This window comes from Aptenodytes patagonicus, chromosome 1 (assembly GCF_965638725.1).
Source record: "Aptenodytes patagonicus chromosome 1, bAptPat1.pri.cur, whole genome shotgun sequence".
NCBI lineage: Eukaryota > Metazoa > Chordata > Aves > Sphenisciformes > Spheniscidae > Aptenodytes > Aptenodytes patagonicus.
This window is the reverse complement of record NC_134949.1, coordinates 53,880,858-53,899,295: the sequence shown is the minus strand read 5'-3', so window position 1 is coordinate 53,899,295 and position 18,438 is coordinate 53,880,858. Positions and strand designations below refer to the sequence as shown.

The window sequence follows — 18,438 nt, the reverse complement described above, 5'->3', positions numbered from 1 at the left end:
CTGAACTGACTTAAATGTTTTTCTGAATTAAAATTGAAGGAGTTAGTGGAAAAGTATGCAAAATATTTTTTTTTTCCATCGTCAAGACATTGAGGAAACACGAATTTTTTGTGCACGGTGATACTTCTGTATTGTCCTTTTCTGTTGTCACAGTGAGGTACTGTGATTGTATGTACTGATTATTTCTCTTTAGTACTTCGAAGTGATATACTTAGAAATTTGCTCTGAAGTTCTGTATTTGCAATGCTGTAATTCATGGATAATACTTCTAAAGTACTTTTGGAAAATCAGTTGGACAATAAGGTAGAAGTAATTGCATCGTAATTCCTTTTTTGTACATTGCAAAATTTTAATGCAAACTTCTTTTCCTTTTGCAACAGGTTCCGACTGTAAATCTGTGCCGGGACCAGTTAATTCATCACCTGAGATTAGTCTGAAATGGGAAAGTGGGCCTAGTGCTGTCATACATTCTCTGCTGGCTGTAAAAAACGGTTTTCTTCAGTGTCACGTAGAGAACTTCAGTGCTGAATTTCTAACATCTTCCCTCACAAACATTCAGCATTTTCTAGAAGATGAAACTGTCGCAGAAGTGATGCCTATGAAGATAAAAGTTTCTAATGCAAGGATTAATTTGAAAGTATGTTAACAATGAGCTATTTAGCTGCTCTAAAGAAATTCTACTCTTGTTTCTTTGATGATAAACTACTAATCTGGATACAGTTAACTTCAAAGAAACTGCTGTCATACTCTGGAAGGTGTTTAGATAACACTAAAACAATTTAAAAATCCGTAGATTTGGTTAGCTCTGTGGTATGCCTGGAGGGGAATTCTCTGCATGACCAAGCTATTTATATGAATTAGTATTTTATACTTTTTTCCTCCTCTCCCAGTCTCTTTTGTAGAGTGACAGTGTCTGGGAGTTTTATAGGTAAGGTATACCAAGTTCCTAGAGGCACAATGTGGGTTTTTCTAGTTGGGCTTTTTTGCTTAGCATAGTAATGGTTTTCTAATTACAAAACACAGATTTTTAGAGGTTAATTCTCTCTCCTACTTAGAGGATAGTTCTTGCAATGAAAGTTCAGTACAAAAGAAGGAAAAAGGTTATGGGAATTCCAGTTCAAACCACTTGAATGCTATTTCTTAGAACCCAGATTTCATGTTCTGCCCTACCTAGAAACAGATACTAAATAATGCAAGCTTTTCTCACCACCGTAGCTTAAAATAGTAACGTTAAGAGGACACTCCTGCTCAAGTCTCCTAGGGGATTTTCTTTCAGACATTTAAAGGAGACGGTGAGTTCTGTGCTGCACAACCATTGAATATAAAGATAAGGACACTTTTTTTTGGGGGGGAGGGGGAGAAACAACAAAACCCCAAACATACATATAACTATAACATTGCTTCAGAAATTAATAATCACCCATATAAACTTTGTTCAAAGTGAGGACTGGAATAGCAGCTCCAGTTCTGCATCTGGGGCTAAGACCTTGATTCTACGAAGATCATTCTTGACTGGAAGGGCAATTGTTATCTCTACGGTGTTCTACTTAAAGTGCATCAGTATTCCCTCCCTCCATGATGCAGCTTTTCCATCCCCTGAGGATCCTTAGGCGCTTGTTTAGGGCCATTTCTACTACAGGAGTAGTGCAAGCACTTTCTGTAAGAGTTGTGGATCTGTTCCTCAGATTTCAATGTATCACAAATGTGAATGCCCAAATGCAAGAAGGAATGCTGGTTTATTGGCAAGACGGCAGACTTAAACAAAATGTTCTTGAGAAAGCAGCTGTTTGAGGTGGGGAATACACATTAATAAATCATTAGTAAGAGTCTACTTGGCAGCGAAAGCACTGAAGTGCTCACTCAGCAGCGCACACAAGTCACAGTGAAGTTACTCATGATGGTTGACAAACTGCAAATTTGACATACAGATAGGAAAGGCTGAGAGAGTTGGGGTTGTTCAGCCTAGAGAAGAGGTGGCTTCGGGGAGACCTTATTGCAGCCTACCAGTACTTAAAGGGGGCTTATAGAAAAGATGGCGGCAAACTTTTTAGCAGGGCCTGTTGTGACAGGACAAGGGGAAATGGCTTTAACCTAAAGGGGGGGTAGATACAGACTAGATATAAGGAAGACTTTTTTTACACTGAGAGTGGTGAAACACTGGCACAGGTTGCCCAGAGACGTGGTGGATGCCCCCTCCCTGGAAGCATTCCAGGTCAGGTTGGACGGGGCTCTGAGCAACCTGATCTAGTTCAAGATGTCCCTGCCCACGGCAGGGGTGTTGGACTAGATGACCTTCAGAGGTCCCTTCCAACCCAAACTATTCTAGGAGTCTATGATTCATTTCTCTAGAGTTGTTGGGTAATAAAGAGCGAGAGGGCATGGTTCAAATTTATGCTTCATTGCCTGTTCGATGCAGTATATTCTTCTATTTCTTCTGCATGAGACTTGATGCAATGTATTTCATGGGGGGGAAGAATTTAAGAAAGGTTATTTTATTTTTTGCATTTTCTACTGCAATCTTAGTGCTGTTTCAAGAAACTTTGGCAGTTACATCTCAACAGCTTTCTTGTGATGTGCTTAATGTCAATATGTATGGTTTCTGATTATACTGGCTGCATTATTCTGCTTGACAGGATAATGAACTATAAAGACTTCCTGGGGAGACCCCAAAAGAAGTAATTTGTGAAGTTTCTCTTCTGTTGAGTACAGTAATATAATGGAACTGCAGCTGGTGTCATCCCAAACTAAATTCTAAAAAGACAAAATCCGCTCAAACAAACTAAATTCTAAAAAGACAAAATCCGCTCAAGAATGATAGCTGTACCCATTCAATCTTCAAATAGTTCAAGGGAAAATCAGATACTATATAGTGCAGGCTTCTTACCTCTGACTCTGAGAGCTCCTAAGCTAAAGAATGTCTTGAGTTGGGATATAATCTTACTGAGATGTCTGTAAAAATACTTTGAAGTATTTTAGTCAGACTGTATATATTGAGTTCAGCAGACTTACTCCAGAGATAAATTTGGGCCTTTAATATGATCCCCAGGGAAAAAAAATGGAGCAAAAGTTGAGTGGATATTCCATTAGAAAATTCTACTCTGAAATGTTCTCTTTCAAGTTTCATCAAATCCACTTATGTTTAATTGAACATCTTAATTAGCTATTTTGATTTCCTGGTAAACTCATTTTTGAATATTTATATTTTTTAGGATGACAGTCCACGTGAAAATCTCAAGGCATCTGAGCTGGTACCCATAAAACTACATATTGACATACTCTGGATAGAAAGAAATGATGATGGCTCTTTTCTCATTAGAGGTTTGTATGTTCCTGCACCTTGATATCTCAGTATTATAATCTAATTATTATTAATACTGTTTTTTTCCTCTGTGCAGACATGTGGCTAATAATGAAAAGATAACCGATGATAATTTGTGTAAGTTGTGTTGCCATATACCTTAATTCTAAGTGTAGTCACATAGAGGAAAATTACTTTTTTGAATAATGTATTGGCTGTGATAACAACCCACAGCTGAATCAATCTGAGAGAAATAAAAATATGCATATAACTTCATCAGGATATTCTTCATCCGTGCGTATCACTTCGTCATGATAAGTCTAAGGTTCCTTCGACTGACTGCAAACCAAACAAAAAAAATTGCCTTTCTTTACAGAGTACTAAGATGGTTCCCTGTTGTCTTTGTGTTTTTTGTGTTACGGGAAGTAATAGAGAATATTGTAAACAAAAGACTATTTGAGAAGTACAAGTAGCAGTTTTCAATTCTGTATATTATGGTGGTGTCCTGGCAGCTTATGACTGGGATTGCACTGAGACTTGTATTGCGAACAGCGATTTAACTTTGTACTTTTTACCAAACAAGTATACACTTAAAATTTTTTTTCCTACATGTATGGGCAAATACTAAGTACTCATAACAAGGCAATACATTTAGAGCTGGAACTTTACTGTTGTCTTTCAGATATGTCAAAGAATCATAATCTAGGTTGGAAGAAGCCTCTCGAGGTCATCTGGTCCTACTCCTTGCTCAAAGCAGGGGCAGATTAGTTCAAGTTGCTCAATGCCCTGTCCAGTCAAGTTTTGAGCATCAAAAAGGCGATACCACAACCTGCCCTAAATAACCTGTCCCAGTGTTTGACCACCCTTACGGTTAATTTTTTTTGTAATGTCTAATTGGAATTTCCTTTGTTGCAGCTTCTGTCTATTGTCTCCTGTCCTGCCACCTCAAGACAGAGGTGCTTGAGCACTTGCCAAGCTTCTCAGGGAAGTCTGGTCCATCTTCTCTATACCCTTCCACTAGGTAGGCAAAGTCGGCATTAAGATCACCCCATAGCCGCCTCATCTTCAGATTTGACAAGTACCTCTCTCTGAGACCCTCATTTGTACATCATGTGCTCCTGGCCACGATTATCTTGGTGATCCTCTGCTGTCAGTAGCTTTCCCACACTAGGGAATCCAAAACTGGATCCAGTATTCCAGATGTGGTCTCACTGGTGCCGAGTATAGGGGAATAATAACTTCCCTCATCTTGCTAGCTATACTCTTGCTAGTCAGCCTGTATGTGCCTGGTCTTTGCTCTCAGAGCTCACTGCTGGCTCATGACAAATCTTGTTGACCAAGGCCTACAGGTCATTTCCTGCAATGTTGCTTTCTGTCCAGTTGGTCCCCAACCTGTAGTGGAGCAAGAGGTTATTCGCTCCCAGCTGCAGGACTTCACACTGGCCTCAGCTGCACTTCACGAGGCTCCAGTCAGCCCATTTCTCCAGCCTGTCCAGGTTCCTCTGAAAAACAGCCTTGCCCCCAGTGTGTCAGTCACTTACCCTTCAATTTGGTATTGTTCACAAAATTGCAGAGGGTGCACCCACCCTTTCATCCAGGTCCTGAATATATTAATCCAACAATATGCAATGTATTGTATGACTTGAGGAAGAGGAGGCTGCAGGGTGATCTTAATGCCCCCTTCACCTACCTGATGGGAAGGTATAGCAAAGATGGACCAGACTTCTCAGAGGTATGCTTGTGGCATGATTCGCTTGTATCTTAATTTCTCCACATTATCTAATACATTGTTCGAGTGTTTAAAGATGTTCAATGCATTTTGGTCATCTTTTTATACCAAACATTGGAAGAAACAGTAATTTAGTGAGAAAATACATAGTTTTAAGGTTTCTTTCAGCTCATATTTTTCCCCTTTTTGCTGAAGTGCTTTGGTCCCTATTCGTGTCATGGACTGTTCAGGTGCAGTGACTTCAAAGGCATAGGTCAAATGCTACCTGCACTGCAGTGATTTATTTATCTGCAGTGCTACCTTTTTGAGTCCTCATGTGTGTGTGTGTGTGTGGTGGGAGGAGGGGGTAATGAACAGAAAAGTCTTGTTTAGAAGGAAATGTTTAAAAAAGAAAAAAAAAAAAAAGAACCAAGAGTATTTTTTTAGACTACTAACAACCCCCTGGACTTGGGGGTACTGGTGGATGAAAAGCTGGACATGAGCCAGCAATGTGCACTCGCAGCCCAGAAGGCCAATCGTATCCTGGGCTGCATCAAAAGAAGCGTGGCCAGCAGGGCGAGGGAGGTGATTCTGCCCCTCTACTCTGCTCTGGTGAGACCCCACCTGGAGTACTGCATCCAGCTCTGGAGCCCTCAGCATAAGAAAGACACGGACCTGTTGGAGCGGGTCCAGAAGAGTGCCATGAAAATGATCAGGGGGATGGAACACCTCTGCTATGAAGAAAGGCTGAGAGAGTTGGGGTTGTTCAGCCTAGAGAAGAGGTGGCTTCGGGGAGACCTTATTGCAGCCTACCAGTACTTAAAGGGGGCTTATAGAAAAGATGGCGGCAAACTTTTTAGCAGGGCCTGTTGTGACAGGACAAGGGGAAATGGCTTTAACCTAAAGGGGGGGTAGATACAGACTAGATATAAGGAAGACTTTTTTTACACTGAGAGTGGTGAAACACTGGCACAGGTTGCCCAGAGACGTGGTGGATGCCCCCTCCCTGGAAGCATTCCAGGTCAGGTTGGACGGGGCTCTGAGCAACCTGATCTAGTTCAAGATGTCCCTGCCCACGGCAGGGGTGTTGGACTAGATGACCTTCAGAGGTCCCTTCCAACCCAAACTATTCTATGGTTCTATAACCATGACCCTCACTTTTTTTTTTCCCCTTGGTGTACAGCAGTATATTTTAATAGATGTTACAGTGCACTTCAGTTACAAATGCTAGAAAGTTTCTTGAATGCCAAGTCATTTAAGTTATTTTCTAATTTAAAAACTTGATCCTGCAGGTTTATCTCATTGTGTCTTCAAATGTAAATGAAGTCTTCAGATCTGATTTGGACCTGGAGACAGTATATTAATAGCAATATTAATAGTTCTCAAACTTCTCATTATTCAGAATGCATATTCTGTGGTGATGATACTGGTCAGTGTAAAAACGTGATAATTTTCTTCAAGCTGGAAGCTACATCCTGCTGCTTCTCATGCCTCGTTTCCTTTCTCTCCTTCTCCAAAAGGGAGGACTTTTAATTTTTTTATTTTTAAATTTGATTTTGGGAGGTAAATATAAATGTATTTAATATTACAAGTGTATTTGTTTAGTTGGTTTTAATTTTGTGCTGATGAGAATCAAACTTTAAAAAAAAAAAAAGACGACAAAGAACCCTAAGCAGTACTCTTAAGTATCTTTCTGTGATATAGACAATCAAAGAGTAAATGATGTGTCAAAGATGAAGAATTCAAGTAGTGCATTGCAGCAAGCAACTGGACCTGTTGGACATAAAACACAGGACCAAGCCACGCAGACTACTTGTGAAGTTCCCAGACCTTCTAAATCAAGCAGGGATTCAGCTGACTTCCTTAAAAATGAGGTATTAAGAATTCCTTTTGACTTTTTTTTCCCTTTGACACCCCCCCCCCCCCCCCGTTATGTTACAATCATTAATCATCATAATTGTTAGATTATCTGGGGGTGGGCTTGGGGGTTACTTCTGTTTAGAAATCCGTTTGAGATGGAAAATATGAATTATGGATATTATAGTATGGTTCAGTACTTAGGCATGCAAAATAAATTTAATACTACTTTCTACATAGGGTAATAATACACTGCAGACTAATTCTCCTTTACATCAGAGGGAATTTTATGAGGGAGCAAGTCTCTCCTTCTCCTCGTCTCCCTCATCCCTGTACAACACAACTGCCAAAGGCAAAGGACTAGACTGTTAAGTCAGACCCTTACTAATCTATCAATCGTACCTGGATTTTGAATTGATGATGACAGAACCCACACATCAATTTGGCTGTTTTTCCCACTGGGTAAGAATCCATTCCTAGAGCTCAGAACATGGTGTCATTTCCACTCCACTCCAGAGTGGAAATGGCGTAGCTAAAACGTTGGGTATCTTGCCTTTTGAGCTAATTGCATCAACTCTCTCCATGTTCTACGCTCGTGAACTGGGAATCAGTCGCAGCTGACTCAGCCCCAACAAACCTGCGCTCAGCAATGAATGTGAGCATATGGTATTTTAAAAGTTACCGTAATGGAAAAAGTTGTCAGTGTGCAAGAATACTAATAACATTCTTTTTTAACCCGATCATTTCAGCTTATTGAAGAAAATGAATGTCTCAAACAGGAACTAGCCAAAGCCAAAATGGCTCTTGCTGAGGTCCAAATGGAAAAAGATGCCCTGCTTCATCGTATAAAGAAGATGAATGTTGATCATCAGTAGGACAGTGTTCTGTTGGTGCAAGGCATCATCAGCAGAACTTCAGGTGATGGTGGCATCTAAAATACTGTTTGTAAATTGCTGGAAGACATGGTTATCTTTTTTTGTCACAGGCAAAGTTTTCTCATTATGAACAAAATGTTTGTGAACTAGTTACTATTCTGAAATTATCATTAAACATTGTAACTTTTTTCAACCCATTTTAAACTGACATGACTTTGGAAAAATCAGTTTATACTGTACTTTATTAATTTACTGAAGAAAAAAATCATCTACTTTTAATATTATGAAAGGAGATGTTATTTTTAAAATGTTTTCAGAAAAGTGGATGGCTCAGCAATGAAAGAAGGTGCCTAGGTGCATAACTGACTAAAATGTACCATGCCTCATTAACAAACTGTACCTCTGTTTGCTAAGGTCATGTGGTTTATTATTACCAGAAGGTGTCTATACAGGAGGTTACATTTGCACTATGATGATACGGGCTAGACCCTCTAGAATGGTAGAGCTACTGAAAATTGAAGTACAGCCCTAAACTGGCCCTAAATTCAGTGTAATTTGCCCAGAGAGGATTTTAAGAATAATCCTCTGGTGCTATAGAGTTCCATATACCCTTTCCATATGCACTCCCAAAATACCACAGGAAATGCTGGAGAATTTAAGTAAGAGGGCATACTATTGGGCTTTCCTTCTGCATGAAGGCCCACTGTACCTGTACAGCTGGTGTAATTTAGGCATTCACACTTTTTTCCCCCCTCCCTCTGTGACGAGGATATAGCCCTGCAATAGGATCCAGCCCTTTGTGAAAGGTGAGCTTTGAGCCGTTTTGCGTGCATGTCTGATTTCTGCACAACTCGTCAGACATGCCCAAGGATTTGGTCCGATGTATTTAAATATGTAATGTCAATGCTTGTGGGGTGGGGGGGAAATCCTACAGGGATTCATTAATTGTATATTGCTTTTTTTTGATAAAAAAGCGTAGAGAATCACTTAATTACCCAATGAAATTGTGAGATTACATGAAATGTAATTATACAGTTTAAATCATGGGTGATTTGTACAAATTTGAACAATAATTTTCAGCTAAAAACTGGTACAGATGAACAAATAAGCACAACGCTGTAAAATAGAGAATATAAGAGTGTGCTTCTAAACAATTTGGAAAACAACATACAAAACCATACATGCCTGTAAGAGATTGTTTTTGGTAGAAGTAAAAGTGACTGAGTAATTTAACTAGTGACCTTGAATCTGACAACTGAAAATCTTTTTAATTGCTACCACAATTGTTTCTGTTCCATGGGATGTTTGAGAGAAGTTTTGTTTGTAGATATGCGGACAAATCTCAGAAAGTATCTAGTATCCTGTGGTTTGACTTTGCATATTCAGGCTGTCAAACTAGTTTTAATTAAAATGGTTTCTATTAAAACTTTTTAGAGGACACATAATTCACACTGCTGAAAATAGTTACTGAAAGTATGTAGATTTTCATCAAGAACTCTGTGGAAGAACTGGTTCAGGCACTATTTTAAAGCCTGCCTTATGAAACCCTAGTTGAAACTCCCTTTAATGCCCATGGAAGTTTTTATCTTATTATTCTGAATAAGATGAAAAAATACACACACAACTGTTTCTAATAAAGAAACTAAGTATTTATATTTCAAAAGGTATTTAAGACAACACAGTATTAAATATGAGTAGTCCAATTTCACACAAATATGATGTCAGATTCACGGGAGGAGTTCTCAGCTGGTTTAATTCTGATTGGTACTGTTAAAGTCAGTAATTCTTACTTGGTTTATCCCTGCCAAGATCTAGTTAGAATTATTCTGAAGAAAGGAATGTATAGAGTGCTTAGTAGCATGTTGCTGGAATAATACATTGAGAATTGTCTAATTTTTAAAAAGAAATAAACAGCAATATCAAATGCCTGTCCTTATTACTGCACAAGCTAGCACCTGCTTCTTTTGATAAAAAACAAACACAAACCAAACCCAAAACAACCACCCAAACCAGCTCTTCTCAGTGCAGATGTTGAAATTCAGGGTATCACTTTCTTGCACTTCGTGGTATCTGAATACACTTCTACTTCATGGCAGTTTTGCAGTAATGAGCATCATCTGTGGACAGTTCAGAAGAGATGGGTGTGCTTGGTTGTGAACTTGGCATTACCGAGAGCGATAGTACTGTGTCACTCTGAAATGAGTTTTGCTATTGAAAAAATGCCGAGGGAAAGTTATTTTATTAAGGTTTGAAAGTACCAGGTTAAACTAAGCCTTAATAGGTTATACTAAAAATAGCGATTAAAGGCCTCAGATTAAATAAAAAGGCTTAATTCATTCTCAGGGCTCTGCTAGTGTTCATAACCTCCTTGAATCCTAGATATGAAATGTGTACCATCAGTAGAGCCTCTTGAATGAATCACCGCTTTTATTCTGCAAAGAACTAAACGGAACAGAATGTGGAGAACTTCCATGTGTACAGAAAACTGACTCCAGAAGTCTTGCAGGCAAACTGTTAACCAAGTTTTATTTTACATTTTCTGTGGAAATTTAAACTGGTCTACAGATTAGCTTAACACTCATTCCGCTTGTTTAGAAATACTGTTTTAATGTCTAATAAAGCTGTCAAGCTAGCTCACCTTGAAGAGGCTGTGCCCTTTCCCAGGCTAGGTCACTGAATCATGCTGGCATGCTCTGTTCCAGTTCTCACAGCAACTCTAACATTGTTGGTAAGCACCCATTTGAAATCAAAATTACGTGGCCTTACAGAATTACTTACAAAAGGCCTATTGGAGAGGCAGCTTCGTAGAGATCATGCCTGTTCCCTGGTGCCCCTGCTCCGGCTTCATGACAGTAGCTATTCCGGTCCCTGGATTAAACCCACCATGGCTGTTGGCACAGGGGACCATGGTACTGGCTGGGAGGGGACTGTTTGGTTTTTTTTTTCTTCCCCCCTCCCCTGCCTAAGTCCTGTATTTCCTGGTCCCATTAGCCACATCTGTTTGTACACTGTCTCCCCTAGGAATTGACTTGGAGTCTTCAACCGGGATCATAATTGATCTCTAAAGGATAATTGCTAGCTACAGAACACTTCGTAAGCCTGACATGATAATGGTTACCTTTATTCATAATAAATTCATAATAAATGTAAGGGGAACGTGATAATAAAGGTAAAAACTTTATCAAGCATCTACAATTCCAAGAGTACAAAATATGCGAATGTATTGCAGAAGCAAACTCCTTGCAGTGACCAGATTTCAGGTAAGTAATGATGGAGAAAATGGTTTCTATATAAAAAATGTGCTCGTATTGATCTCGTTCTTAAAACATTCATCACAAAATGAAGTAGATTTTCAGCTCGCTGTTGCTATCTGCAAATATTAGAGAGTACTTCAGATTCCGATTCAGCTGTTGATATAAATTAATGTCTTTTTATCTATTGTAGGAACAGAAAATGACCTTGCTAATATGTTAAGTAGCAATGGAGTTGTGGGTACTTGCTGTGAAATACACTAATTCATCCCTCCCCGTCGAGAAACGAGTTTTTTGACAGGCCTGCTACACAACCTTATCTTTTTTTTTTTTTTTTTTTTCCTTCCAACCTGTGCCACTTTTGCTGACTAGCTTTTGAATAGCAGCCCATTTCCTCTGCCTCAGTGAAGATACCGGTCACTGTGAACCTAGTAGCAGGCTTTGTAGTGCTGAAGCACATCTCTATAATGTGTTGAGGCAAACGCGTGGCTTTGAATGGTGCAGGCAATCTGCGCTAAGCTGCACTCTTAATTAGTTTCGTGGTAGTGTACCTCCTGATCTTGTATTCCTTATTAATGACGTGGAATCTGAAAGCATGAGCAGCACAAAGTTCATGTTAATCAGTATTAAGGGATGCAAAAAATGTATAGTGAAACGCTAGGAATAGTGGTTTTGTGCTGGAGGAACAAAGCTCTGTTTCTCAATCAAATTGAGAAAAAGCATAAATCTTAACAGTAAACAGAAGCCGCGTAGTTACAGTTCTATGTATTTTTTAGCATTCTTATATAAAAACTTAAAAACTTCACATTTCTATTTCCTAAAGCTTTCCCCATGTAATCTCAGTATTAAATCTTACGTTGTCTAAGAATTTCTGAGAGCATAATTTTGGAAGTAAAAATAAGATGCAACACAACTAGGTAAGAAACCATTGAAAATGCTGATTGCTTTATAAGATGTATGAGATAAGGACTAACGCTGCATCTTCTGTGAGAGTCAGCTGGTAGTGTGTGGAGCGTAATGCATGAACTGGTTAATGCAGTTCTTCTAGGTTAGAGTATGTTTGAAACCACCGTGATTTGATTTGAGTTAGGTAAGTATTTTAAACATTTGACAGAGGCACATGAACAAATGAGTTCTTCAGAAGTGGTAGCCTGAGCCAGTAAGTGCTGAATAAAGAAGTCGTCTCTAAATAACTTCTCTGTGGAACAAATCTGTGTGTCTTCACATTGTCTGCAAACCTCAATACACCATTGCCGTGGAAGGTGCAACTGTCATAAATACTTTTATCACAGTGTAACTATATTGTTCTAGTAACTTGAGGTTTTTGAGCACTGGAAGATACTTTTGCAATGAGAATTATCATATTGAAGTCTATGATGGTTAATGTTTTCCTAATAAGAAAAACGGTGCTTAACCAGTTCTCAGAATTAGGTATTTTTCAGTCATTCTCCTTTTAAACACGAATAAAACACGGTGAGCAGAACTCTCCTCACCTAGGCACCGCTAGATGGCAGTCCAAGAAGTCACTTGTGGCTTCATTTCCTCGTGGGCACCAGTATGTCTTGTTTCTTGGCTCGTAAACAGTCTCATTAAACTAGAAAATGTCAGGATACAATTTGGAGTTTTTTATAAAATTTTGATGATTAATTTCATAACAAGATTTTAAATCAGGCTTTTTTCACTTAATTTAGATAGATAGCTTATCTTTGTTTCTACTGCCTTCTTTATGGCATATTAATTTTTTCCTCTTTAAATAAATCATATGAACTGCCTGAACATTGTTAGAAGAAAGACTTTCTTCCCCCTTTTAAGTTTAAAGAAATTCTAAAAATGTATTTTTGTACATATTGTCCCTTTTGTAGTAAAATGTTTATCGTATTTGCTGTGCTTCATCATTATCTGTTAAAATAAAAAGTTTAGGAAATTTTTCTGGTTTTCCTATCATTGCATAGATGAACAACTCCACCTTGATATCATCAATTTATTTGTTCAATTTTCTTGCTAATTAGAAAAAAAATCTGATTTTTATTCTACTCATTTTTAATAAAAGGAGCATATATAGAGGTTTCCTATATTTCTTTGGGAATAATGAAATGTAATCCTTTACAAATGCTTACCTTACCCACCTTCACCAGATGGTAATCTAACAAGATAGTTTATATTAACACTATAGTGTGTGGTAAGTGATCTGGAGTCATTTCTTTTTATATCCTGTTTGGTTATTCAAAAACTTACAGGCAGAATGACTAAGCAGAGAGAAAAGCAATCTATATAAAATTTACTGTAGGAATGGGGTCACTTTATTTTTGTCAAAATAGTTAGAGAAAATAGCGTAGAAAGCAGATGTCTTTTCATTCCTCTGGAATCTTAATGTGGTTTGTTCCTTCCACTTACTTTTTCATTTTATTTTTAATAAGAGACTGCAACTCAGGGTAGGTACGATGGAGAGTTTTTTAAGGTGTCATCCGTCAATGCCACATACTAGAACATGTTGCAGAATTTGACAATATACTGGACACCAACACAATCACAGCCACTTACCTGAACTGAATTTGGTGTAGAAATGAGGCTTCTTCTCCGGTCAAATTTAGCAGGAAGAGTCCTGAAAAATCAGTTGCATCTAAAACATAAGATTCAATATTTCTGCAATATTCACATACTCACTATTTACAGACTTCTTGAGTACTTGAAAATATTTATACAACAGCTTTCTTAAAAATTATAAAAAAATATATCATCTCCAGCATTTCATTTCCTATCCAGGAGTAATGTAAGAAATATGGTAAGTTGCAAACAGTGACTGAGAAATTCTTTAAAGCAGTATCAGAGCTATTTGCTTTAACTGGATCCTAAATTCTTCCAAATCACTAACAGTTGGTGACATGTAACTCATGGAAAACTGCAAGTTAAGTTTCCAATTCGTATTCATCTGAAGATACATCTGAGAGTGGTCATGACCTGAATGGTGAGGTTCTTAAACCTTCCTTTGCAATTATCAGAAGCATTTTCAGCTTACGCAACAGGAAAGTATTCCTTCAAAGTTATAACGTTAAGAAGATTTAAAAAGACTCCTTGAAATGGGACTTGACAAAATATTTCAACAGGCAAAGACAATGCAGAGTTAATCTCTTCTGCCTTTCCATTATGCAAAACATGTCCCTTACCTGGCTACTGTAAGTCACTGCTGTCAGAAAAGAGGAAAAAGGGAGAGTATTTGAAATAAGCATAGAGGAAACAATACACTAGAACAAATTCTGGGCACCTTATTCATGAAAACTTGTTCCTATCTGGCTGAATAGCTGTCATCCTCAATGTCATTGTGGCTGCCTTTAACTCTACAGCTGCTGGAGTCAAAAGCAAGATTTTTACCTAGCAGCAATTAGTGATTTATAGGCAGTAACAGATTTTTTTTTTCTTCCCCATCTGGTGATAGAAACTTGTACGTGGAGCAACACCATACTGTATGTCGTAGTTGGCTACTAACTGACAAACACTGCCATTAGAGTATCACTGCTATAATCTCCCACTTTACTGATGTCCCTTCACTTTAAGGACACTTGGAAACTTCTTATGCCAATCAGGAGAACCTACATAAAGTGAGATTTATGGGTAACAGGAGACTTTGTTATATCAGATACTGTGAGATCTCACCCATAGTGCCGTTCCAGAGATCCATCGGAAATGGGCCTGCCAGAAGAATCTGAGACTGAAGCAGTGGAGGTGAAGTCACTGGCTGAAGTTAACTGAAGCCGCGCATACTTAAAAAAGGATGAGGCAGAGCTGTAACTCAGACATGTCCTAAGCGTGATCTACGTTTTCACTACAGCCATCCCAACAGGGTAATCTTCCCTGTGAGAAATACAGAGTGGTATTAAAGAAGAGAAGGAAGTAGAAAAGAGAGACAAAGAGAATTTTTATGAAAGTTTAAAAATTGTGGCAAGAGAGAAATGCACAATAAATGAAGACATGCTGAATACTAAATCAGGTGGTATGAGTGTTTAGATACCATGAAGACATGTATACACAATGTACATTATATCAGGTACATTACAAAATGTACCGAAAGATTCAAAAGAACTGGAAAAGATGATTTGATGTAAAAACAACCCTATGTGAAACAAAAGAAATTGACTTGGCTTCTACAGCAAATCTGAATTGTTGTTTCCTTGCTAAAATGGCAGTGGTGGGGAAACAAACTGCATCATAAAAAGGTGTTAGGCTAACGCAGGGTACCGTCTGCACTGGGATATCGCTCAGAGAAGTAATACTTTGATGAAATGCTAGCATCAAAATAAAACTGGGCAGTTCCATATTTTGCTGTTTCAATTTTAAAAATGTTTTACGGTATCTTCACCATAAAAAGGAATGACGTGGTAAAACAGTAGTGTCACAGAAGCTCACTAATTTGCCATTACAAAACTATTTTCAAGAAACCACAGTGCTTGGCAGGTTCAGAGGTGTGAAAGGAGAAACAAATGTAAGAAAAAATTCATCACAGCAGTTATCAGATTTATGTGACTTAAGAATTTTCCTACTTGAATTATTCATCCTACTTTAGTTATTCACCCTGCTTTAATATGGTTTCATACACGCTTCTTACACTGCATCTTTTTATTGGAGGGGGATCTTTTTAGCTCCAATTTGTGGTATACTTAATTATTTGATTAAAGATTACTTTGCATTAATTATTGCATATTTTTCTAGGATGATGCCAGCCTATTTGCATATCCGTAGCAGAGTATGTCTCTGTACTCTCTATCCTCTTAATAGACTATGGAAATAGAACATCTATCACAAACAGCTGTACCAGTTTTCTTCCTATGAAAAAGAATCCAAAGATTAATCCCTAAATGTGTTTCGCTGCATCAGCTCCAGCTAGAAGAGTGTCATGGATATGTTGGTATCCTGTAATCCTCTCAGCTACCTTTGCTACTGATGCTCTGGTGTAGGTCAATATGTTATTGTGTTCTTAAAACATTTATCTTACATTTAATAATTTTTTGTGCATGTTTCTGCCTCAGAGAGCTTTAACTTAGCTGCTGAATTAAAATTAGTAGGGCTTTTTGCCTGGGGTCGATAGTCACCTTCGGTTCAGGTAAATAACAAGTTGTAAATCAAACGGATTGGCTAGTTTAGCCATAGACTTTACCAATTATTATTTTTGACCAAAATCTATTGTATTGTCTGAAGGCTAAGAATGAGAGAGCTGTCACATTAGCAAGCAAATTACTCATGCTAATATTTTCCTCTGTAATCCAGTTACACAAGAGATAAATGAGATTTAGAAATTCACTGCATAACCACGTCCTCTCATGCAAAAAGCGGTAACTTTCTTCCCTAGGCAGTACAGGACTAGCTTTCAAATTTTAATAAACACTCTAGAATACTGTTTTGTGGGGCTTGGAGAAGTAATTAAGAATGAAGAACCTTTTTACTATTGGGCTAACTGAATAAAATATGCCAGGGGCCCTTGTGCTGGGAGCAAAGTATCAGCTTCACAAAATCACTCTCTCTGACAAATTTGGTATTAATTGTTCCTCTTGGCAGATAGCAGAAGTACCCTTAACATCAGAATCACTGTGTGGTTGTATATGTACTGTACAAAAACATAGTAAGCAATACTCCGTGTATTTACATTTACATATGAAGACTACATTAAACTACACTCTTACACCAGGCAGTATCCCGAGTCAAGATAGATTAGCAAGATGATGAGCAAAGCTTACATACCTATTGCTCGTGCTGTGTTACTATCAGTGTGCACACACAGGTAGCAGTCTCATGCTAAAAGGTAATTTATCAGAATAAGAGCACACGCAACCAAGCGTAATACAAAGCAACGCTAAGCCTGTTCTAAATTAAAATGTTTGAATGAAAAAATACATTAAGGTGTGTTTTAAGCCTGTCCCCTGACTATGTCATTGTGTTTCCCTAGTTCTTGTTTAGGAAACAATAATGGATAATGGTTTTATATTTACCTTTTCCATACCACTTATGATTTCATATGCTTCTCATATCTCCCTATGGTTATAATCCTTTTAAAGCTGAAGTGGCCTAGTCTATTGAGGCTGTACTATACATCTGATTATACCTCTTCTCCTTTACTGTATCTTGCTTAGTTCTGATGTAATCTTTTGGAGGCAGGACAAACACAATGGTTTTGACATAATGATGCTCATTTCCTTTCCTAATAATTCCCAATGATTTTATTTGTCGTTTTGATTACCATATAGCATTAAACGGACATTTTCATAGAAATATCCCCAACAACTTCAGATTACGGAGATGTAACAGCAGTTTTGGAATTGTAAAAGGGGAATCCAAAATCTCCCTCCTATGTTGCAACACAGAAATTATTTCTTTTGTCAATGTTGAATTCCACCTCCTATTTTACTATCTACTAGAACAATGCCATGATGTACTCCTTCATACTCAGTTTTAGTTCAAGCTATTCTGAAACCTGTTGTTTCGCTAGCAAACTTTGTTACTTCACTTTATATTCTCTTCAGAGGCTCTTTATGTGTTTGCTGGACAGTGCAGGTCCTAGGAGAGACCTCTACGCAGCTGTCCTGACAACTTCTCACCATTGTGAAAACTGGCCATTCTTCCATTTTCCCTCCTTCAACCAATTGTCCGTTCACAAGAGAATCGGCCCTCTTACTTGACAACAGTTTAGTTTCTTTAGAAGTATTCAGTATGGACCTGGTCAAAAGCTTTTTGGAAAGCTAAATTCAATCTAGTGATTGAATTGCCATTTTCCATATGCTCTTTGACTCCTCCAAAGAATTCTAATAGATATACGAGATACGACTTGCTTCTCCAAAAGCTGTACTGAATCTTCACCATTGCATGTAGCCAGATGTCTACCAATTTGCCAGGCATGGAAACCAGACTCAGTAGTTCTCCAAATCCCCCTTCAAGCCCTTTAAAAGTTATTAGCATCATATTTGCTACCTTCCACTCATCTAGTACCAAGGCCAAATGAAACAGTAGCTCGCACCTCACCATTTCAATTTCATAAGTGTTAGATCTAAGGTTCCTTCAGACTCCTTGGGGAATTTAATCTGATCTAGGCAAGTTGTTTTTATTTATTGATTTGTTTAAAAAAAACTTTTCTTAAGGGACTGTAACTTGAGTTAACCCCTTGGACTTGACCTGTAAAGAAAGGCCCTGGAATTTGAAATGACAACCACTTTTTCACCACAAATAGTTATGTTCACTCAAAAAGAACTGGCCAGACCCAAGAATCCAGTGCAAAGTTAGCTAGCTGCATCATTTCGTTAAGAATAACTATCAAAATTAGAAATTGCAAAGATTTGGTAAATTACAGCTTGTAAGAGAATCAGTGGAAGATTGTTCTTCATTGTATATTTGACAGCGCTATATCCATTTGGTTTCTGAGAAAAAAAACAGTGCTGTGTCCATTTGGTTCCATGTTAATTCCCGCTG

At 38.1% G+C, this 18,438-nt stretch overlaps 1 protein-coding gene across 2 annotated transcripts in view; it reads left to right on the top strand.

Moving 5' to 3' along the window:
- The window catches only part of BLTP3B (bridge-like lipid transfer protein family member 3B), a 65,983-nt gene extending 56,321 nt beyond the window's left edge, over positions 1 to 9,662 (top strand). For both annotated transcript variants that reach the window (XM_076335345.1, XM_076335338.1), the window contains 4 exons: positions 381 to 637; positions 3,210 to 3,318; positions 6,711 to 6,880; positions 7,613 to 9,662. In XM_076335345.1, the coding sequence (XP_076191460.1) occupies positions 381 to 637; positions 3,210 to 3,318; positions 6,711 to 6,880; positions 7,613 to 7,738 (662 nt within the window). In that variant the 3' untranslated portion in view covers positions 7,739 to 9,662. The remainder of the gene's footprint in view (positions 1 to 380; positions 638 to 3,209; positions 3,319 to 6,710; positions 6,881 to 7,612) is intronic.
- Positions 9,663 to 18,438: the final 8,776 nt, after the last annotated feature.